The sequence below is a fragment of the Scomber scombrus genome, chromosome 4 (genome assembly GCF_963691925.1).
Source record: "Scomber scombrus chromosome 4, fScoSco1.1, whole genome shotgun sequence".
In the NCBI taxonomy this organism is placed as follows: domain Eukaryota; kingdom Metazoa; phylum Chordata; class Actinopteri; order Scombriformes; family Scombridae; genus Scomber; species Scomber scombrus.
Window position 1 is genome coordinate 23,704,327 of NC_084973.1, and position 23,527 is coordinate 23,727,853.

At 38.8% G+C, this 23,527-nt stretch overlaps 2 protein-coding genes and 1 pseudogene across 2 annotated transcripts; all 3 read right to left on the bottom strand.

The window, feature by feature from the left end:
- Positions 1-4,234: 4,234 nt before the first annotated feature.
- LOC133979380 (granzyme A-like) lies at positions 4,235-7,169 on the bottom strand. The gene is made up of 5 exons (XM_062417892.1): positions 7,106-7,169; positions 6,829-6,970; positions 5,808-5,952; positions 4,509-4,784; positions 4,235-4,396 (listed from the first exon to the last, which is right to left on the bottom strand). The coding sequence occupies exons 1-5, from the start codon at positions 7,167-7,169 to the stop codon at positions 4,235-4,237; spliced, it is 789 nt and encodes a 262-aa protein (XP_062273876.1).
- A 2,056-nt stretch (positions 7,170-9,225) lies between these two features.
- On the bottom strand, positions 9,226-12,194 carry LOC133979118 (granzyme A-like; annotated as a pseudogene).
- A 2,928-nt stretch (positions 12,195-15,122) lies between these two features.
- LOC133979117 (granzyme A-like) lies at positions 15,123-21,960 on the bottom strand. The gene is made up of 6 exons (XM_062417558.1): positions 21,897-21,960; positions 21,688-21,743; positions 17,638-17,723; positions 17,060-17,204; positions 15,406-15,681; positions 15,123-15,281 (listed from the first exon to the last, which is right to left on the bottom strand). The coding sequence occupies exons 1-6, from the start codon at positions 21,958-21,960 to the stop codon at positions 15,123-15,125; spliced, it is 786 nt and encodes a 261-aa protein (XP_062273542.1).
- Between the last annotated feature and the right edge of the window lie 1,567 nt (positions 21,961-23,527).

Here is a 23,527-nt window from a genome sequence, read left to right on the forward strand (position 1 = left end):
GTCTCCGGGGGGAATCCCGGACCCCTGCATGTGTTCGCACCCTGTCAATTTGTGTAAAATAAGGTTAATTCATCTGGGGTACTGAACCTAGCCGGTTAGCTGGATAGAGGTTTCAGGATCTGGGCAGTAGGTTTACTTTGTTATTTTCATAAATATAATATTTTGGCACTGCATGGTATTTGACTCTCTAGTCAGAGTATGTTTTATTTCCACAGGTAAGATTAGTGCATCCAGGAAGGTTTTTATTTAATTTTTTCTCAGCTGTAGTGAGTCAGAGGGGATCTGTTGGGTTAGAAGTGTGTTTTGTTATGTGTGTTCATGATTTGGCGCCATCTGCAGCCGTTCTCTTTGATAGATACATACGACATATGAGAAATTAAGTGTAAAAAAAAAAAGAAAAAAGAAACCAAGGTAAGCCTGACCTAAAACCGTGACCCCAAAACCGTGATATTAACCGAACTGTGGATTTTGTGAACCGTTCCACCCCTATTAGACAGTACAAGTTCAGAATGTTGACGCATATAGTTCTGATACGATTTGTGTGCTCAGGTGATTGGTTTATACCCATAGACTTGAAGGACGCATAAATATTTCCACAGAATTCTGAGAGACTCTGGTGGTAAGGTCTCAGTCCAATCCTCTAGGAGGGTCCAGGGGCATGCTCCCTCAGAAGAAATGTTTGTACATTTTTAAGTCAAATGCATCATTCTGGTGCACTCTGAGGGCAAAATTAAGAGGTTATGTCTAGATTTTTTTTTGTGCTTTGGTAATTTACCTACTGGTTGAACGGAGATGAAACAGCAAAAAGGTCACACCCACAATGCGCAGGAAAGAAATATTACCAGTTAATAAATGTTTGAAACAAACTATTAAAAAAGACTAATGTCCATATTTCAGCTCTGAAACAATGGAAGCAGATGTGATTATCCAACTAATTATTAACATATAAAACACTGTTTCAGTAAATATATTTTTCTACATTGTGTTTCAAATAACTAAACTAACTGTCTGCTAATCAATAAAACTTCCAGATGACTTAGAAGTGGATCAGGATCAGAGTTGATTTATTTTACAGATGGAAATAAAAGAAGATCTCTCATTAAGAATGTTTTTAACTGAACCAACTAAAGCAGCATTGTGCTGCTGCTGTGTTTTAAACAGCACGCAGGTGTTTCAGATTCAGAGGTTTGAGGCTGAGCTGCAGGGTTGAGTGGAGGTGTGTGGGGAAGTTCATTTGTGCTGTTGAACGTAACCACTGTGAAAACAACCAGAAAATAGGGTGTTATTGACCTGATTCACCGGCTTTCTTACTGTCAGTGCTCTCTCTCTTCATTCATTCTCTAGCTCGCTCGACCACAGCTGACACAACAGCGTCCTGTAGCTTCTTACTGACGGAGCAACTCTGTCCTCAATTCAGTGTCCGGACCTTTTACACAGAACAGTGTGGTGGAATAAAGTAGTAGTATTCCTGCCGTGAACAGAGAAGTGACAGCAAACAGCAGCAGATGCTAAAGTTAGCTGCTCCTCTCCTCTGTCTCAGGGGCGGAGCTGAGTCCTCCGTTCAGCAGAGTCAGGGACAGTGGAAAATTGTCACAACTTCACTAAGTAATACAACAACATAATCCGCACACAAGAAGATAACGTATTGTCCTATTTCTCATTTGAAAATACGTTGATATATCTTAAAGACTCAATATACTGCTAATTCCTAAAACAGCGTAACCTTTTGAAGAGTGTACAGACGTGTTCAGCTCACTGTGAAACTGTGATGAGTGAACGGCGGGCTGCCACAGTCTTTAACCCTTTCATGCACAGAACGTAAGTTCCAGGAGTCTCCTGCATATTGATAGCGGCTCCCTGACGCCTGCAAATGAGACACAATCTCCCTGAATATGGAGCGAGCAAGCAAGAGTACGCTGTAGAGAGTGTCTGCTCGCGCATGTGTGTGTTTGTGTGACTATTGTTACGACTTGAGCTAATTCTACTTGCTAAATCATACGCTATGTGTTAGCTCAGTCTGTGTGTTCGTTAAATGAAAGGATAGGAGAAGATGAGCGGTCTCACAGGCTATTTTATTTAGCAGTAAATGAATAAAACATACAGAGCTCTGGGTCGAGATTTCCTATCCCTGACTAACATTGTCTGTCGTCAGTTCACGAAGTCTGACTCCTATCTCTTCCTAACCCAGTCTTATATACAATCCAGAATGGTTATGCAATGTGAGGTTTGGTCTCCTGGTGGGCAGGTGATCGGACTCCCTCCTCCATCTTCTCATGTGTCCTTCCTGTGACCTCCTTAAGCAACGTCCAGGGTAGTGTGACAGTTCCTGTCTCTGAAACTTACAGAATCACAAGACATCCTGTATCCCTGAGTACAGAACAATAGCCCCTGATTACAGAACAATAGCCCCTGAGTACAGAACAATAGCCCCTGAGATAATGATGATGACTTCCTAATCATTATTATTTGAGAGAAGCACTGTTCTGTCTTTACCCCTGCAATGTGATAATCATGTCTTTACCAAAGGTCAACTGTCTTCCAACTGGGATGCATTCTTATTACACAACAAGCTTACTGCTTTCAAATTGTTACACATAGGACCACATCTTTATATGAAACAAACAATAAAGTAATTAATCCCCTTATCTGATATTTTAGCAGTGGCCAATTCATAGCATATATCTACACTATCAAAGCAGCGAGTGTGAGAGCAAAGTGTCCTGATAGCTCTGTGTTACTGCTTATTAGACAACCCCCCCTCCTCCGCACGTAGACCGACACCGATCGGTATCCCACCACCCCCCTTCATGCATGAATTATGATAACCTCAGTCAGGATTTCCCTTTAGGCATGAAAAAAAAGATTTCAACTTAATTTGTTCTTTCACCAAATTATATAATATTACATTATAATAACATAAATCAACTGATTTACAACCAAAAAAGTAACTGCAGTATTAGTGCTGATGTATGATATGACGAACTAGTGTCCACTGTGGTGGCTGAAGTGCAACTATGCCATCAAAATCTTTCATACATAAGAAAACAGCTTTTGAATAGCTGTCCACTGCAGTGACCACTATGCGTGAACAGGGATATAATTATCCCCGTTATAACTGATGCACTTTATAGTCACATTCATATTTATTTCTTTATCTTTGCACTAAACGTTACCTGATTTTTATTGTTTGATGTACTGTTGTCGTGTTTTATGTCCCTTGTAAGGTGTCCTGGAGTGCTTTGAAAGGCTTTAAAATGCATTATTATTATTAGTATTATTATTATTAATGGGAAACACTGCATACAAATATCTGGTGCTCCTGTTCGGCCTTTCACTATGTCCTAACCCTCAGTTGCCAAGCTATAGTGACGCTAGCCCAAATCAATAATAGATATGACGTGATGACCACCACACAACTACACATGCAGTAATTTATTAGCTAAAAGACAAACAGGCAATTCCCAATTGTCTGCAGAAAAAGTAGCCTTCTGCCTTGTTGTAATATCACCAAGCAGTCTTATTCATACTTTTGGTCTCTTTTTATTTTCTAATTGCAGCATAATGCCTAGAAAGGAGAGGGTAAGAAAGGAAAAAGAAAGGGAGTGACAACAGGCAGCCCAGGGAAGCAGCTCTCTGCTCTCCTGGATAAAAGCATGCACCAGCAGCAAGGAGGAAGAGGAAGATGAAAGGTCAGAGTCAAGACCAGAGTCATGTTAACTGTTTAGGGCCTTTTAAAGCTCAGATTTTAAAGTTGAACTGTTCTTCTGATCTATCATTGTACAGTAGCTGCTTAACTTGCTAAAAACCTCTCCAGGTGTGTATATTCCAGAGAAATAAGACAACAGTGATTGACTGATCTGTGCTATAGTCCAATTGAAAGGTCAAGTAATTTTATTAACATATTGACTTAAATAAATGTGCAATTACATTCAACATGTGCCTGTAATGTTTTTTTTTTTTTTTTTTTTTTAATCTCACACTGCTATAATAAGGCAGCCGGCAGTTCCACATGCTGCACAAAGTGCCCTTATTTTTCACAGAGCACCTGCCCCCCAAAATGTCTGTGCACGCCACTGCCTTATATGGATGTAGCCACAGCACATGAAGGTAACAAAGGGTTACTTGATTCCTTTACAGTATACAGCTAATTAGAATAAACTGAATGTTGCACAAAATAAATAAAAAATAGAAGTAATTAACATAATCAAGAATACAAATCATTAACAGGAAGAGCTCATTGTATTTCAGACTTCTTCATTGTCTTTTTGATCCAGTCGAGTTTATTTTTTGACAGAAAAGTGTAAATTCCAGGCCTTTTAATCAGGCCACACCTGCGTCCAAAAGAAGTGACTCCGACTAGTGCTCCATTGCACAACAGCGGACCACCTGAATCACCCTAAAGAGAGCAAACACAAGACATTTTGAGGTACATACACAGCAGTTAGGGTGATATGGATGTTACAGGTTGTTTCCTGCTCAAAATATATGTATAACTTAAGTGTACTTACCTGACAGGTATCAGCTCGGTTTTTACCATCTGAACCAGCACATATCATGTCCTTTGTGATGACAGGGTTTAAGTTGTAATAGTCAGGAGAGTTGCATTTCAATCTGTCCACCACAGTCACATTAACAGCCATCAGGACATCAGACAATTTTTTGGCATTATTTTTTGTGGCCCCCCATCCAGCCACCTTGCAGGTGGAGCCACCTGCTGGGTCTTTGATGGTTTTATGCAAATTGAGCCATTTTACCGTTTTGGTCTTCTTTGCCGATTTCCTGAGCTGAAATATCAAAGGAGAAAAAAAAGAGTTTAACCTTTTGATTTGAACAAGGAAGACTGAATAATATCAATACCTACTAGTGCTAATAGTAATTCTATATAAGGAATCACAGTAGTCTGGGATACAAGAAATGAAAATATAGATAATTATATTTGGAGATAAGCAACAGCCTGACTGTAAATTGGCACATATTTGATTTGGACTAAATTTGGTTGAAATTTTGGTTCAGTTTAACAGGTCTCTTTCTCTCCTGCCTATATAAACTCAAGAATACAGCTGGATATTTTTTATATTATTCTTATCAACAAATCTCATCCAACAATGCCAAACCAATAATAATCCTACTTACAAATGTATAGCTAAAGCCTGATCTTATTCCTGGATGCCTTTACATCCAAAAACTATTAAAAACACCCCATTGAGCTACAATGTTGCACTGGGTGATGTTATGGAGAATTTTTTGTAAGTTTGTCAGTGGTTAACCCCAGCAGTGAAGTAAGTTCACAGGAGCCTGGGATGTCTTATGCTGACAAAGTTTATTGAGGCTTGTATTATCAATACACTGTCTGATGCATGAAAGCCTTCACAGATAGTACCATGAATACCCTATGTCCATAAACGGTCATACTAAATGCATCTACAGTGATAGAATTAGCCTAAACAAAATAATGTACCCAAACTTTTCGTGCCTAAGGAACATATCACCCAGGGCATCAGTGTTGCTCCTTGAGGTTTTGTAATATTTTTTGGTCAACAAGTTTTTGGTCTAGATACAGAGGCATATGATATATTAGACTTTAAATACATACAATACTTGAAAGTAAGATGAGCTCATTGTTGGTTTGTCTCTGCACATGACATTTGTTGACAATAATAAAAATATAGAAAAATCACCAGCCATATCTTTTAAGAGTCAAACAGAGTTGAGCCAAAGCTCCAGATATGTTTCTAAATCATCTCAGATCACTCATGCACCTCTGCAGATGGAAACAAGTGGTTGTTGTTACTGTAACATTAACTTACCTTGAGCAACATGAGGTCATTGACTAAATTAGTCTCATCATAGCGAGGATGAGGAAAACCTCTCTTCACATCTAGGACCTGCCTCAAATTCTTCTCCTCTTTTTCAGATTTTATGGAGTGTACCCCCAACAAGACCCTCTTGATACTGTAACAGCATGAGACACAGGAATCTGTTAGATTTTACAGTTTACATCAAGGTTTACATACAAGAAGTGGATAAACTGATGACTCTATCACACATAATAAGGTCAGGATACAGCCGTTTGAGACACTGAGAAATCTACTGCATTTCCCCCCAAGTGTAAATAAGATTTGACTCTTCAGTGATGAAAGCAGAGTTTACGTAGGGCTACTACTCTGTGGTAACTGCTGAAAGTGTTAAATTGACTGATATAGAATGGTGATGTTTATTTTCACTCTCCCTGAGTTAAAATAATCCAAATGAAAGTCCTAGTAGATCTTCTAAACTTGGTGAAGAAGTTTTTACAAAAAATCAATATTAATACAGTACATACAGTTTACTGACATCATTAAACATAAATACATTTGTTTAAAAATTGAAATGTTGCAATTTCCTCTATATACATGACTTGGGGGATCAAAAAGTGATTGTGTACCAAGTTAATTTATGGAGGACTTAAATTTTACACATGCAAAACCACTTGCATGAGATGAAAGGAAACACTATGTAGCATTATGCAAACATCTTATAAATGGTTTATAACACTTGATGATATCGCTGTAAGCTGACATCAACACATTTTGAAACAACAATTACTTCTGTGCAGCATCCACAGATGATAAATGATTACATTGTAAAACAGTTGTAATAATATAAAATAAGTCTTCACAGGAGTTATGAAGTTATAATTTCTGACATAATGCTTATACATGCTAAATAGGTGGACTTACATTAAAGTGTCACCTCAATTTTTATTAAAATCAAGATTTCTGACCATATCTTACATCATCAATTATAATTTGAGTGCAAAATATTCAAATATGGTTTGCAGAGGCTTACTCAGAGCAGTGGGCAGCAGTCAGGACCCAATTTGGACTGATCAGTATTCCTCCACAGGATGGTTTCTCTGTCTCCAGCAGAGCCATGAAAGGCATTGAGTGAGGCCACACTTCTTGACCTTCAATAATGTCAGCACCATGACCTAAGACAGTTCATTTAGCAAGGAGGTGATAAAAACTAAATATGACACCAGCTGCATGATAATATTGAAAGATATTTGTTGCATTACTTTGCATGTTTTGAATAAGAAAGGTATCACCAAGTAAATATTACTCACTGGACTGGACAACGAAGAGGACCATAGACGAGAGAACAACACTGAGATTCCTTGAGCAGAGCATTTCTTCTTCTGTCTCTTTGATCTGATGGTAAATGCACTGAAATCCACTTTGATGCACACTCTTGTATTTATGTGTAACTTAGAGGAAGTGGTCTGTCATTGAAATTGCATGAGACAGAAAAATGGACGGAAACATGACATGAATCACTGTGAACCGTTTTCATTTAGAAGACTGTGGTAACTGTCATTTACCAGCCATCATTCAGTGGTTTTAATCTACAGCTGTGAGGTGGAGGCTGTATACGTGATGTAGAGAACATCATCAGGCTGCAGAACTCTCAGCGGTGGGATCAGTGTGCAGCAACTAAAGACTGGTGGTCTTTAACCACTTTAGCATTGACCTATTTGAAAATCATCTTATGATTCAGAGGAAAGTGTGAGAAAATGGGATGTGTCAATGACGTAAAATAAAAACTCTGAGGAAGAGTCAATTGATGGAAAAAGTTCATCCTTAAATGTGCAAGAATAGCCATCATGTCAACTGTGTCAGAGTAGATATTTATTTATATGAAGCTTACATGAGCAGCCGTCTAAGACAGCAATACATTGCTTACAGTACATTTTTATTGAAGAATAAAACAAAAACCAGAATGCAGAATAATATGCAGCACAGATCTTAGAAAATTAAAACTAAAGCAGCAATTACCATGGGGTATGTGGAAATATTGCAGAGTACTTATTTTGACCAAATAGAAAATATTGTTTAACTGAAAAAAACAAAACAGGAAAATAAATACATCAATCAGATTACAAATGGGTGTAATATTGATCTAATTTATTGTCACAGTATCAATAATCTTTAGCTGTAAAAGGTCGACTGCACAGGACAGGAGCTTCCACCAACCTGCATAAGCTGAAGTTTAACATCTAACCACAATGTGCTGCAGCTAAGAGCATGTGAAACTACTTAGCAAGCTACAGTAGCAGAACAATATAGACAAATACAGATGTAGAAAATGATAGCTAACAATGAAATATCCATCTTCTGCTGCTCCAAGAGGAGGTAGCAAACCTCACCACTGTTCACTAATCCCCACCACCTCAGTAACTGTTGGTTCAACAGTCAAACTTTATGTTTGTGAATCACTGCAAGTTATAAGCAATTTCTTGAAACTGTGAATCCTTGATTTCAGACAAAAAGCGTGTTTTGCAAATGTCTCACTATTTGTCTCACTAATATCCACTGCACCTGTCAAACTGTTTGTGCACCATTCGAAATTTTAAGTAATTTTTGAAACCGTAAATCCTTGATTTCAGACACCTAAGATTTGATAGCACCCAGGATTGACAGTGGAGAAATACTACAAACAAACTTATGCAGTTAATTAATAATATATACATTTTTTATCTGCATTCCAAATACTTTTACTTTTTACTTTTAGTATGTACCGCAGCAGCTGCCCTTACAGAGTACATACCATTGCATGCAGTATGCATACAGTTGGGACATACTACTTCATCTGCGTTGCTGGTTTGCATACTACAAAATGCAACAGAATGAAGTAGGACATCATTGTACTTTTGGCATACTGAATTTGACCTACTCTGTATTGAGACATACTAAATCACTTTCTGGCATACTATATAGTATGGTAGTCGGAGTATCAGAACGTACCCTTGATCTCACAACTGTTGGTAATAGATATATGGACATGATAACAATTACTTCTTATGTTTAATGCATTCTTTACACCTTTTCTCTCGAGTATTTTGCTTTTGGAAAGCCAAGGATGACAAAAAATTAGATGATGAGAAAAAAATTCAAAGCCTACCAAGCGTAGTTCTGGTTGTTAAGCTATGACTAGACATCACTTTGCATGGGAGGGGTTTAGTGAACTGTCAATTCAGAGATCACTATTTCTTATATGGATGTACATGTGTAGCCACAGATTCACTGCAGTGAAATACTAACATGAAGCACATGAAGGTACAAGAAAGGGTTACCTGATTCCTTTACAGTACAGCTAATTAGGATAAAATGAATGTTGCACAAAAGAAATAAAAATAGAAGTAATTAACATGATCAAGAATACAGGATCATAAACAGGAAGAGCTCATTATATTTTAGGCTTCTTCATTGTCTTTTTGATCCAGTTGAGTTGTTCCTTTGACAGGAAAGCATAAACTCCAGGAAATTTCTCCTGGCCACAACCCTTTCCAAAAGAAGTGACTCCGACAAGTGCTTCATTGCACAACAGCGGACCACCTGAATCACCCTAAAGAGAGCAAACACAAGACATTTTGAGGCACATACACAGCAGTTAGGGTGACATGGATGTTACGGGTTACTTCCTGTTAAAAATATATGAATTACTTGAGTGTACTTACCTGACAGGTATCAGCAGGTTTATTACCAACATAACCAGCACATATCATGTCCTTAGTGATGACAGGTCTTGAGTTGTAATGGTCACAAGAGTTGCATTTCACTCTGTCTATCACAGTCACATTGACTGCCATCAGGACATCAGACATTTTTTTGACCTTCTCCTTTGTCCACCCCCATCCAGCCACCCTGCAGGTGGAGCCACCTCGTGGGTCTTTGATGGTTTCACCCAAAGTAAGCCATTCTACCGTTTTGGTTGGAATTACAGTAGTCTAGGCAACAAGAAATGAAAATATAAATAGAAGACTTATATACAGTATATTGTATATTTTGTTTCGTTTGACCGGTATCTTTCTCTCCTGATTATATAAACTTAAAGAATACAGCTGGAGATTTCCTATATTTTTCTTTTCAATATATCTCATCCAACATTACCAAACCAATAATAAATTGATCCTATTGACAACTGTGCATCTAAAATTTGATATATCTTATTCGTCCATGACTTTGACATCCACAATTAAAAACACTTCAGTGAGCCACACTGTTGCACTGGATGACATGTTCCTTCACCATGAAGATTACAGTCATAAAAAAGGATCCAAAGATGAACAGTCTCTGTAAAGTAGTTCCTTGTACAGCAGAAGCCTCTGAACATGCTGCAAATGCTGTTGCATTCAGTGCTTTGCTAGCTTGTTGAACCATGAGTTCTTGACATTCCTGGTTCTTTTGAGAAGTCTGCATTGTAGTTTAAAGTCAAAAGATTGTGATATGAAGCACAACAAGCTAGTGAAACTCTTGAAGTGGAACAACATTCTTGCACATTCTCAGAAGTGTCTGATTCACACAGAACTACTCTCCAGAGACTGAAAACATGATTGCTGTTATTAGTCTTTGGAGCCGTTTCTAAACAAACTTTGGAGCAGTTTTTAAACTGTACTCAAACATTTTGTGCCAAAGGAACAAGACACCTAGTGCATCGGTGTGGCTCCTTGAGATGTTGTAATACTTTTTGGACAAGCTTTTGGTCTAGATACAGAGGAATATATGATATATCAGGCTTTCGAGACACACAATATTTGCAAATGAGATGAGCTCATTGTTGGTTTGTCTCTGCATATGAGATTTGTTGACAATTATTTAAAAAATATAGAAAATCATAAACCATTTATTTTAAGAGTCAAACAGAGTTGAACCAATGCTCCAGATATGTTTCTAATTAATCTAAAATCACTTCCTGCACATCTGCAGATGGAAACAAGTGATTGTAGTTAATGTAACATCAACTTACCTTGAGCAACATGAGGTCATTGACATGACTAGGCTTATCATAGTCAGGATGTGGAAACAAATTCTTCTCCTTTAGGACCTGCCTTGACTCCTTTTTTTTATTTTATGGAGTGTACCCCAAGCAAGACTTTCTTGATACTGTAACAGCGTAAGACACAGGAATCTGTTATATTTGAAAGTTTATATCAAGGTTTACATACAAGTGAATAACCTGATTATAAACTGATGACTCCATCACACATAATAAGGTCAGGATACAGCCTTTTGAGACACTGAGAAATCTACTGCATTTTCTCCCAAGTGTGAACAAGATTTGACACTTCAATGGTAGAGGTTTTGAAAGCAGAGTTTACATAGGGCTAATACTCTGTGGTAACTGATGAAAGTGTTAAATTGACTGATATAAAAAGGTGATGCTTATTTTCCCTCTTCCAGAGTTAAATTAATACATGTGAAAGTCCTAGTAGATCTTCTAAATTTGGTGTAGAAGTTTTTACAAAAATACAATATTAATACAGTACATACAGTTTACTGTCACCTTTAAACATAAATACATTTGTTTACATGTTTAAATGTTGCAATTTAATCTATACACATGACTTGGGGAATCAAGTGATTGTCTACCAAGTTAATTTATGGAAGACTTAAATGTTACATATGCAAAACCACTTGCATGAAAGGAAAGGAAACACATTGGCCAACTACGCAGCATGCATAAGCAGTATGCAAACATCTTATGAATGATTTATAAAACTTATGATGTAGGTGTATGAAGACATCAAAGTATTTGGAAACAACAATTACTTCTGTGGGCATACACAGATAATACATAATGATATAACAAAACAGTTGTAATAATAATAAATAAGTCTTCTCAGGAGAAGTTATAATTGCTGACATAGTGCTTATAAATGCTAATTAGGTGGACTTTACGGAAAAGTGTCATTTAATTTATATTAAAATCAAGATTTATGATGATATCTTAGATCATCAATTATAGTTTGAGTGAAAAACATTCAAGCAAGGTTTGTACGGTAAGAGTCTTACCCAGAGCAGTGGGCAGCAGTCAGGACCCAATCTGGACTGATCAGTATTCCTCCACAGGATGGTTTCTTTGTCTCCAGCAGAGCCATGAAAGGCATCGAGTGAGGCCGCACTTGTTGACCTCCAATAATCTCAGCACCATGACCTAAGACAGAAAATAATAAGACAGTTCAATTAGCAAGGAGGTGATGAAAACACAACACAACACTTTACACTGGCTGCATGGTTATAATGAAAGACACCTGTAGTATTACTTTGCATGTTTTGAATAAGAGAGATATCAACAAGTAATTATTACTCACTGGACTGGACAACGAGGAGGACCATAGAAGAGAGAACGACACTGAGGTTCATTAGGCAGAGCATTTTTTCTTTCTCTTTGATGTGATGGTAAATGCACTGAAACCCACCTTGAAGCACACTCCTGTATTTATATGTTAAACTTAGAGGATGTGGTCTGACCATGAAAATGCAAGAGTCCGAAAAATGGACGCAAACATGACATGAGGACTACTGCATTTTCATCTAGAAGACTGTGGTAACTGTCTATCATTTACCAGTCATCATACAGTGGTTTTAATCTACAGCTGTGTGGTGGAGGCTGCATTTACGTGATGTAGAGAACATCATCAGGCTGCAGACATTTTAGCGGTGGGATCAATGTGCAGCAACTAAAGACTGGTGGTCTTAGACCACTTCAGCTATGACGCATTTAAGTAATATCATCTTATGATTCAGAGAGAAGTGTGAGAAAGTGTAAGATGTCAATGATGTGAAGTAAAAACTCTGAGAAAGAGTCAACTGCTGGAAAAAACCTTAAATGTGCAAGAATATCAATCATGTCAACAATGCCACAGTAACTGTTTTTTCACATGAATCTTGCATGAGCAGCCACGTATGATAGCATAAAATTGTTTACAGTACATTTGTATTGAAGAATAAAACAAAAACAGATTGCAGAATAATATGCAGCACAGGTCTTAGAAAATTAAACCTGAAGGCCTGAGGTGCATGAGAATGTCAAAATATATGTTTTCACAAACATTTGACACATATGCAACAGATTTCATTGAGATCTCAACCAGGGCTACTCGTGCTTGAAGGGGTACTTCTGCAGTTACCACAGGGCACATGGGAAGATTGCAGAGTAGTTATTTGAGCAAACAGAAAATATTATGTATGTCACACAGTAAGATATTGTTTTGCATTTGTTTTGCATGTTCATTTGTTACTGTAATGAATTATGTTAATGTTGCATGCGTATTTATCAGTTTCTGTGAATTATTTGACTTTAATCTTACTTTTGATAGTTTGGTTTAATCAGTTTTGTGAATTGTGTTGGACGCTGGATACACGCTGTTACTGCTAGAGGACAGACCCATTAAACACCGGACTAAAAGGAGTGGAGCCGACATCGGAGGCTGGCCTGCCTCATGAAGTAAAAGTACTAATTTAGCAAAAAGAAGAAAAAAAATGCTGCATACCTGTATGCACTGACTAATCAGTATTAATCATATAATTAAAAAAAGCTTATTTAATATATGAAATACTTCAATTAAGTAAAACACTGGTATTTATTCTTGATAGTTCACCAACCGGCGTTGATCTGTCACGTTTTAACTCAGCACCAGCATGTAATTAACGGCACAGAGAAAATGACCTGAGTAGTGTCCAAAAGGGCTCCCTATATCATCTATGGACTCTATATAATGACTTGGAAGTAGTGAGTAGTGAGTGATTTCAGAAAGTCCAAGAGAACTGCGGTTTGGACTTCAACACAAAGGACTTTGTGGTACCCTGGCTTAGGCCCCAGCCACTTATTTTTATTACATTATTTTTTCGTGCACTACTTGTGAGCCTTTTTTGTGTTGTTTTACCATAGTTTAGCTCCCTCTTTTTATATATTATCTTGGTTTATTTAGCTTAGATTTAAAATATTTTATCCACTATTTTTTAACTTTTAAATTGTTCCTGCTTTGTGTTTTGGGATTGCTACACTATGCAAAAATAAATCATTATCATTTTTGGTACTCTGCTCTGGTCTCTGTCTCTGGGTTGCTCCACACTGCTCTCTACTGTTGGAACCTGAAGTCTTGCTGCTAAAAGGGAGAAAAAAAACCTTTAGAGTTTGGCCCCTACAAGCTTGGTGGCGTTGTCAGACAATATTAGTAGTGACTGGTCCACATTTAACTGAAGAAAACATCCACAAAACAGGAAAATAAATACACAAAAGGGTGTAATGCAGATCTAGTTTATTGTCACAGTATCAGTAATCTTTCAACTGTAAAAGGCCGAATGCACAGGACAGGAGCTTCCACCAACCTGCATAAGCTGAAGTTTAACATCTAACCACAATGTGCTGCAACTAAGAGCATGTGAAACTACTTAGCAAGCTACAGTAGCAGAACAATATAGACAAATACAGATGTAGAAAATGATAGCTAACAATGAAATATCCATCTTCTGCTGCTCCAAGAGGAGGTAGCAAACCTCACCACTGTTCACTAAACCCCACCACCTCAGTAACTGTTGGTTCAACAGTCAAACTTTATGTTTGTGAATCACTGCAAGTTATAAGTAATTTTTTGAAACTGTGAATCCTTGATTTCAGACAAAAAGCATGTTTTGCAAATGTCTCACTATTTCTGTTGACGTGTAACTTTCCCGGCGCTATATTACCATTGACTGTCTGTGCTGATGTCATTGGTCTGTGCTCTCTGGGCGGATCAGTCAATGTAAAAAAGATCTGCTGTCACAGTCTGCTGCATGCAAGATTGTGGGTCAGAATAATCAGAAAAACATGCTGGTCGTAGTACTTTTAACATATTGAAGTGGACATACTCTGTATTGGGACATACTAACTCACTTTCTGACATACTAAATAGTTGTTAGTCTGGGTATCACAACGTACCTTTGGTCTTGTAACTGTTGGTCGTAAGATAGTTTTGTGGACATGATAACAATAGCTTTTTTAATCCATTCCTTACACATTTTCCCTTGTGTTTTTTTTTTGTAAAGCCATGGATAACAAGAGTGACTAGACATCACTGTGCATGGGAGAGGTTTAGTGAACTGTCAATTCAGAGATCACAATTTCTTATATGGATGTACATGTGTAGCCACAGATTCACTGCAGTGAAATACTAACATGAAGCACATAAAAGGTACAACATAGGGTAACTTGATTCCTTTACAGTACAGCTAATTAGGATAAAATGAATGTTGCACAAAAGAGATAAAAAAAATGTAAGAACTAATTAACATGATCAAGAATACAAAAACAGCAAAAGCTCATTATATTTCAAACTTCTTCATTGTCCTTTTGATCCAGTCGAGTTGTTTCTTTGACAGGAAAGCATAAACTCCAGGAAATTTCTTCCAGCCACAACCTCTTCCAAAAGAAGTGACTCCGACAAGCGCTCCATTGCACAACAGCGGACCACCTGAATCACCCTAAAGAGAGCAAACACAAGACATTTTGAGGCATATACACAGCAGTTAGGGTGATATGGAGGTTAAAGGTTACTTCCTGATAAAAAAAAATATATATATATATGAATTACTTGAGTGTACTTACCTGACAGGTATCAGCAGGTTTATTACCAACATAACCAGCACATATCATGTCCTTAGTGATGACAGGTCTTGAGTTGTAATAGTCAGGAGAGTTGCACTTCACTCTGTCCACCACAGTCACATTGACTGCCATCAGGACATCAGACATTTTTTTGACCTTCTCCTTTGTCCTCCCCCATCCAGCCACCCTGCAGTTGGAGCCACCTCGTGGGTCTTTGATGGTTTTACCCAAATTAAGCCATGCTACTGTTTTGGTTTTCTTTGCCGATTTGCTGAGCTGAAATTTTGAAGAAAGGAGCATTAATTATTGATGGCAGGTTTGTGTATTGCCTTTATAGCATTTAAACAAGGAACACGAACAAGGAAGACTGAATGATATCAATACCTTTAGTGTTAATAGTAATTCTAATATATAAGGAATTACAGCAGTCCAGACAACAAGAAATGAAAATACAGACAACTTTATCAATAAGGACTTATAAATAGTATATTATTTGGAGATAAGCCACAGCCTCACCATTAATTGGCACATTTGGACTAAATTTGGTTGAAATTTTGGTTTAGTTTGACTGGTATCTTTCTCTCCTGCTTATGAAGCTTAGTGAAAGTTCAGACAGGAAGACCATCTTTTTGTAATCATAATTTCCTTGCTGTTATTTCTGGCGCATCAATTGACAAATGAGCTGTTCACATCACCTGGTCAAGTCTAATAAATAGCACTGTGACACACCTTCTTTGTCAGCCTATCATATTGCAGCTGTCTTTTTAAATTTCTCTGCTCAGGTGCTTTCTTGATGCTTGACGACCCATCACCACCCAATCTTCAGATTCCTCAATGCATCACTTCAACCTCATCAGCCCGATCAGTCTCAGCAGAGTCATATTGACATTGTTTGTCTCTGCGCTCTCTCTTCTCCTTCTGTCCCTTTCTCTCTCTCTCCCCCCTCAACCACAGTTTTTCCTGCCACTGTCGCCAAGTGCTTGCTCATGTGGGAATGTTGGGTCTCTTTCTAAATTAATCAAAGAGTTCGGTCTAGTCCTGCTCCATGTGAAAGGTGCATCAAGATGACTTTGTTAGGATTTGGCCCAAGATTGATTGATCAAAGTCATCAGCCGCCACCACCACCAGTGTCTGGACTCCATGGATGGGATCTATCATGCTGTTGCTCAGTACTGACGTCCTTCAATTCAAAAATTCTCCCTGCAGAGTCCAAGCGCCAAAGACTTTGACAATGCCTAATCATGGATATCATCTGCATAACAAACATTATTTTTACTGTATTCTCTGGTTTCACCTGGTTGCTCATATAAACTTAAGAATGCAGCTGGAGATCCAACAATGTCAAACCAACAATAAATTGACCCTACTTATAAGTGTGTAGCTAAAGTCTGATCTTATTTCTTCACACCTTTGCAACATCCAAAAACTATTAAAATCACTGCAGTGACCCACAATGTTGCATTGGGTGACATGTTCCTTCACCACGAAGATTACAGTCACAGTCAGTAGAAATATAGAAAATAACCAGCCATATCTTCAAACAGAAGAGTCAAACAGAGTTCAGACAAAGCAATGTTTCTAAATCATCTCAAATCACTCATGCACCTCTGCAGATGGAAACAAGTGATTTTTAATTAATGTGACATCACCTTACCTTGAGCAACATGAGGTCATTGGCGTGACTAGTCTTTTCATAGCAAGGATGAGGAAACCAACTCTTCACCTTTAGGACCTGCCTCAAATTCCTCTCCTTTTTTGTGGATTTTATGGAGTGCACCCCCAGCAAGACCCACTTGATACTGTAACAGCATGAGACACAGGAATCTGTTAGATTTTACAGTTTATATCATGGTTTACAAACAAAAAGTGGATCAACTGACTCTATCACACATAATGAGGTCAAGATATGGCCTTTAGAGACACTGAGAAATCTACTGCATTTCCTCCCAAGTGTGAATAACAGTTGACACTTGAGTGGTAGACGTTATGAAAGCAAAGTTTAAGTAGGGCTAATACTCTGTGGTAACTGATGAAAGTGTTGAATTGACTGATATAAAATGGTGATGTTTATTTTCACTCTTCCAGAGTTAAATTAATACAAATTAAAGTCTGTCCTTATTATTAATTAAGTGGACTTACAGTAAAGTGTTACCTTAATTTATATGAAAATCAAGATTTCCGACAATTATAGTATGAGTGAAAAAGCAAGGTTTTGTACTGAAATAATCTTACCCAGAGCAGTGGGCAGCAGTCAGGACCCAGTTTGGACTGATCAGCGTCCCTCCACAGGATGGTTTCTTTGACTCCAGCAGAGCCATGTGTTGCGGTTTGAGTGTCACATTAACCTGTCACCTTCAGTACCCTGGACAGTGCCGTGGAGAGGCCGCACGCTGAGTGCGTCTGCGCTCAGAGCTTATTAGGACCTGATGTGCGTCACCTGGGAGACGCCACTGAGAGAAAGCCACTCTCGCCACACAGAACTTTTCCCCCTACCCTTTCCCCTGATTTTATAGTTGTTAAAGTATAGTAAATAAAGTAACAAATTTTGTACCTGCAACTTCGACTCCTCCTATATCCGCACCTTACATTTTGGTGCCGAAACCCCGAGAGAAGAAACAAAAAGAACGCATGACAGCTGAAGACGCGGACAATAGGACAAAGCAACAATTTCGAACCTGCTAAGACAAAAGAAACTAAGGGGAGCAGTACGGGCCGCTACGACACGACTCTTGGACAAGATTGATCGGGAGGTTGGAAAAGAAGATCCCAGCATAGATGTGCTGGATGAATACTTGGAACATCTGACGGCGAGAGAAAGAGCTTTGTTGGATAGTGATCATGACATTGAAGCGGAGACAGCAGTGGATGATTTGGAAGATGAGGTCAATTCAACCTTTGAATACATGGATCGAATCATATCAAGAAAGACCAGGATAAAACGCATCCTGAGAAATACGGACGACAATCAGAGCGCAGCTTCAGTGGCTTCCCAATATTCAAACAATGAGGTGAGAAGATTTCCAGCAGTCAAGTTGCCAAAATTGGTCATGGAGAAGTTTTCCGGAGATGTCAGTAAGTGGCAAAGTTTTTGGAGCCAGTTTGAGACAGCAGTTGACAATAATGCAAGTCTAACCAAGTCTGATAAATTTACCTATTTGAAAACGTTTTTATATGGCACAGCAGCTAATGTAGTTATGGGACTTTCTTTATCAGACGAAAATTATGACAATGCAAAGAAAATGCTTATCAGCCGATTTGGGCGTAAAGATCTCATCATAAATGCACATATGAATAAGCTATTAAATCTGGCACCAGTAAAAAAGGCCTGGGATGTCGCAGCTTTACGCAGGCTATATGATGACATCGAGATACAAGTGCGCAGTTTAGGCTCAATGGGAGTAGTCTCTGACAGTTATGGCAACTTGCTCTGCCCTATTCTCATGAAGATGATACCAGAAGAAATGGCTTTGCAGTTCACCCGTCAAAACGGTAGTGAAAGAGATGATGCAAATAATGACAACACGTTCAGTGTCCAAAGCCTGATGACGTTCTTCCAAAAAGAGGTTGAAAGTCGTGAAAGAACAGCTAATCTCACCCAGAATGTGCAACAACCAGATAAAGAGAAACAATGGGAAAGGCCCTATGCGGAGAAGAGAATACCGGAAAAAAGGAGATCTTACACAGCCTCTACAGCCTCGTTCCACGCTGTCAGCGTCAGAGATGAGCCAAGGTGCGTATTCTGTGGAGGAAACAATCATAGATCTAAGAACTGTACAGAACTGACTCTTGAACTGAGGAGAGAAAAATTGAGAAAAGAAGGAAAGTGTTTTGTGTGTTTAGGTAGCAGACATATAGCGCGTAATTGTAAGACGCAGGGAATTACCTGTGAAGAATGTGGACGAAGACACCACAAAGTAGTCTGCCCTCAATTATCCAATCAACAGGAAAAACACACAGAAGAGAGACAAGAAAACACACAGCAACTTGTCCGAAATCTTACAACAGATGCAGTGATAGCAAGTGCAGCTCCCAGTAGTTCTATGAGTAGTACAGTTTTACTCCAAACAGCTACCGTTTGGATAGACGCACCCACTCAAAGTCAAGTGGCTAGATGTCTTTTGGATGGAGGTAGCTCACGTAGTTTTATTCGAGAAGACATATCCAGAGCACTTAACCTGCCAGTAATAGGTAAAGAAACACTGAATGTTTTTGTATTTGGCTCCAAAACACCTCAAAGACTGATGTGCAAGAAGGTGAAGGTGCGTTTAAGGAACATCAGAAATAATCCGAATATCGAAGTTCAGCTCCTGGAGACGCCCAAGGTGAGCTCTTCAATTATTAAAATGGCAAATGAAACGATAAGAAATGATTTGGAGTCAAAAGGAATGCCTATGGCGGATGTTCCCGTGAGAGGAATGGAATCAGAAGAACTGGGAGTCCTAATTGGAGGAGACCAGTACTGGAGAATTGTCACTGGCAAAATGGAAAAGCTGGAAGACGGACTTGTTGCGCTGGAGAGTGTGTTTGGATGGCTTGTGCAAGGAGAAGTCACCACACTGAATATTGTCACCGAAGCTGTTGACGTTGAACTGCTGCATGTCTGTGTGGAGCAAGACCAAGCGCTCTCCAACCAGTTGCGCAGTTTTTGGGAACTGGAGTCACTCGGAATAGGTAAGGAAGAGTTACATTCCGAGACAGATGAAACAGTTCTGAAAAGATTTGAAGAAACTGTGAAGTTTGTTGACGGCAGATACGAAGTCCGACTGCCCTGGAAAAATGAGCATGTAACTATGTCCTCAAATTATGTTACAGCTAAAAGCAGATTTGATAATCTAATGAGAAGGCTTAAAATTAATCCAACTCTTTTTGAAAGATATGACGCTGTTATTCAAAACTATTTAAAAGAAGATATAGTGGAAATAGTCAATGATAATGTGACAAATGACCCAGTGTACTATTTACCACATCATCCAGTCATAAAAGAAGACAGAGCTACGACAAAATTAAGAGTTGTATTCGATGCCTCCTCTCATGAGAAATTTAGCTGCTCATTAAACGAATGTCTGCTTATAGGTCCAAATTTAAATCCTGACCTTTTGAACATTCTGATCAAATTCAGACAATATCCAGTAGCTGTAATGGCAGATATTAAGTCAGCCTTTCTGCAAATCTCCCTCGACAAAAGAGACAGAGACGCACTGCGATTTCTCTGGACAGATGACAAGCTGATGTCGCAAAGGGAGATAAAGGTGAAAACACTCAGGATGACCAGAGTCCCGTTTGGAGTGTCATCGAGTCCTTTTCTGTTGGCAGCTACTGTACGACACCATCTAAAACAACATGAAGAAGAAAATCCTGAAGTGGCACGGACAATAAAAGAATGTCTTTATGTGGATGATTTCATAAGTGGAGCCGACAACAGTGACGCAGCGGAAGAGCTGTGTGTAAAGGCCAGAGAAATCATGGCAAGTGCGGGGATGGATCTTTGTAAGTGGAAAACAAACAGTCCTGAACTTCAACAAAAATGGTCACAGGAACAACAGGAACAAGGGAACGATTCCACTCCATTAAAGGTCCTGGGCCTTGTCTGGAAAAGTGAAACGGACGAATTCGTCTTTGAAATGGCGGAGCCTGTCCAGGTCACAGACAACAGGAAGGTGGATGGAGAACAGCTGACGAAGCGCTGGAGTTACCGCCGCAAACTGGTGGGTGAGTTTTGGAACAGATGGAAAACAGAATATCTGATGGAGTTGCATTCCGCTCACTGTACCAGAAGTGTGAAATCAACTTTATTCAAGGTTGGAGATTTTGTTCTTGTTCATGATGAAAGGCTGCCACGTCACATGTGGAGGAATGGTCGAGTGGAGGAAGTGTTTCAAGGCCGTGATGGAAAAGTAAGATCATGTTCTATTCGTTTACCTTTCAACATTATTCTAAGAAGACCTATTCAACTGCTTTATCATCTGGAAGTGGAGGGATGAACGTGTTAAACGTCCATCGGCCCGGAGTTTGTTGCGGTTTGAGTGTCACATTAACCTGTCACCTTCAGTACCCTGGACAGTGCCGTGGAGAGGCCGCACGCTGAGTGCGTCTGCGCTCAGAGCTTATTAGGACCTGATGTGCGTCACCTGGGAGACGCCACTGAGAGAAAGCCACTCTCGCCACACAGAACTTTTCCCCCTACCCTTTCCCCTGATTTTATAGTTGTTAAAGTATAGTAAATAAAGTAACAAATTTTGTACCTGCAACTTCGACTCCTCCTATATCCGCACCTTACACCATGAAAGGCATCGAGTGAGGCCACACTTGTTGACCTCCAATTATCTCAGCACCATGACCTAAGACAGAAAATAATGAGACAGTTCAATTAACAAGGAGGTGAAACAAAACATGACACTTAACACTGGCTACACGGTAATACTGAAAGACACCTGTAGTATTACTTTGCATGTCTTGAATGAGAAAGGTATCGCCAAGTACATATTACTCACTGGACTGGACAATGAGGAGGACCATAGAAGAGAGAACAACACTGAGATTCATTAGGCAGAGCATTTCTTCTTCACTCTCTTTGATGTAATGCTAAATCCACTGAAACCCACCTCGATGCATGTTCTTGTATTTATGTGTTAAAATTAGAGGAAGTGGTCTGACTGAGAAAATGGAAAAAATGGACATGAGGACTGCTGCATTTTCATCTAGAATGTGGTGTTAACTGGGCCCACCATCTACCAGCCATCATATAATGGTTTTAATTCACAGCTCTGTGGTGGAGGCTGTATTTACATGAAGTAGAGAACATCATCAGGCTGCGGACCTTTCAGCATGGGTGGGACCAGTGTAACAGCTAAAGACCGGCAATCTTTCACAACTTCAGCTATGGCTTATTTGAATAAAGTCATCTTATGATTCAGAGGAAAGTGTGAGAAAAAGGAACATGTCAATGGTGTGAAATGAAAACTCTGAGAAAGAGTCATTTGCTGGATAAAGTAATCCTTAAATTGCAAGAATATTCAACCATGTCACAGTAGATATTTATTTATATGAAGCTTACATGAGCAGCCACCTAAGACAGCAATAAATTGCTTACAGTACATTTGTAGTGAAGAATAAAACAACAACAGAATGCAGAATAATATGCAGCACAGATCTTAGAAAATTAAACCCAAAGGCCTGAGGTGCATGAGAATGTCAAAATAAATGTTTTCACAAACATTTGGCACATATGTAACATATTTCATTGAGATCTCAACCAGGGCTACTCGTGTTTGAAGGGGTACTTCTGCAGTTACCACAGGGGAATGTGGAAAGATTGCAGAGTAGTTATTTGAGCAAACAGAAAATATTGTTTATGTCACAGAGTAATATATGCACCACTGGAAATTCTGAGTAATTTTTGAAATAGTGAATCCTTGATTTCAGACAAAAAGGGTGTTTGGCAAATGCCTCACTATTTCTGGTAACTTTGGCTGGAGTTGCTGGAGAGTAACTTCCCCAAATACAATAAAACGCAGGACAGAGCTGCTAACTTTATCTAAGATCTGATAGCATCCACGACTGAAATATCTGTAAACAGGATTTTCTTTTTTCAATGTAACCAACAAATCTATACAGTTAGTTAATAATATGCCAATTTTTACTCTGCGTTCTGAATACTTTTGCTTTTTTACTTTTAGTATGTACTGTTGCATGCAGTATGCATACAATTGGGACATACTACTTCATCTGCCATTATGGCCTCTTTCATTGACCTTCAGTGCTGATGTTATTGGTCTGTGCTCTCTGAGCAGCTCAGTTGATGTGAAACATCTTATAAATGCTAAATAGGGGGACTTACAGTAAAATGTTACATTAATTTATATTAAAATCAAGATTTATGACTATATTTTAGATCATCAGTTATAGATTGAGTCCAAAATATTCAAGTAAAGTTTGTACTGTAAGAGGCTTACCCAGTGCAGTGGGCAGCAGTCAAGACCCATTTTGGACTGATCAGCGTCCCTCCACAGACTGATTTCTTTGTCTCCAGCAGAGCCATGAAAGGCATCGAGTGAGGCCGTACTTGTTGACCTCCAATAATCTCAGCACCATGACCTAAGACAGAAAATATTCAGACATCTTC

Bases quoted from the DNA above. Each gene is read 5' to 3' on its own strand.
- LOC133979380 (XM_062417892.1), bottom strand. From the start codon at position 7,169: ATGCTCTGCTCAAGGAATCTCAGTGTTGTTCTCTCGTCTATGGTCCTC. The intron at 6,971-7,105 runs GTGAGTAATATT...GAACTGTCTTAG, and splicing joins CCTCTTCGTTGTCCAGTCCA to GTCATGGTGCTGACATTATT. The intron at 4,397-4,508 runs GTAAGTACACTT...TGCTCTCTTTAG, and splicing joins ACCGAGCTGATACCTGTCAG to GGTGATTCAGGTGGTCCGCT.
- LOC133979117 (XM_062417558.1), bottom strand. From the start codon at position 21,960: ATGCTCTGCCTAATGAATCTCAGTGTTGTTCTCTCTTCTATGGTCCTC. The intron at 17,724-21,687 runs ATGGTGTAAGGT...AAACCGCAACAC, and splicing joins GGCCTCACTCGATGCCTTTC to ATGGCTCTGCTGGAGTCAAA. The intron at 17,205-17,637 runs GTAAGATTATTT...ATGCTGTTACAG, and splicing joins ACTGCTGCCCACTGCTCTGG to TATCAAGTGGGTCTTGCTGG.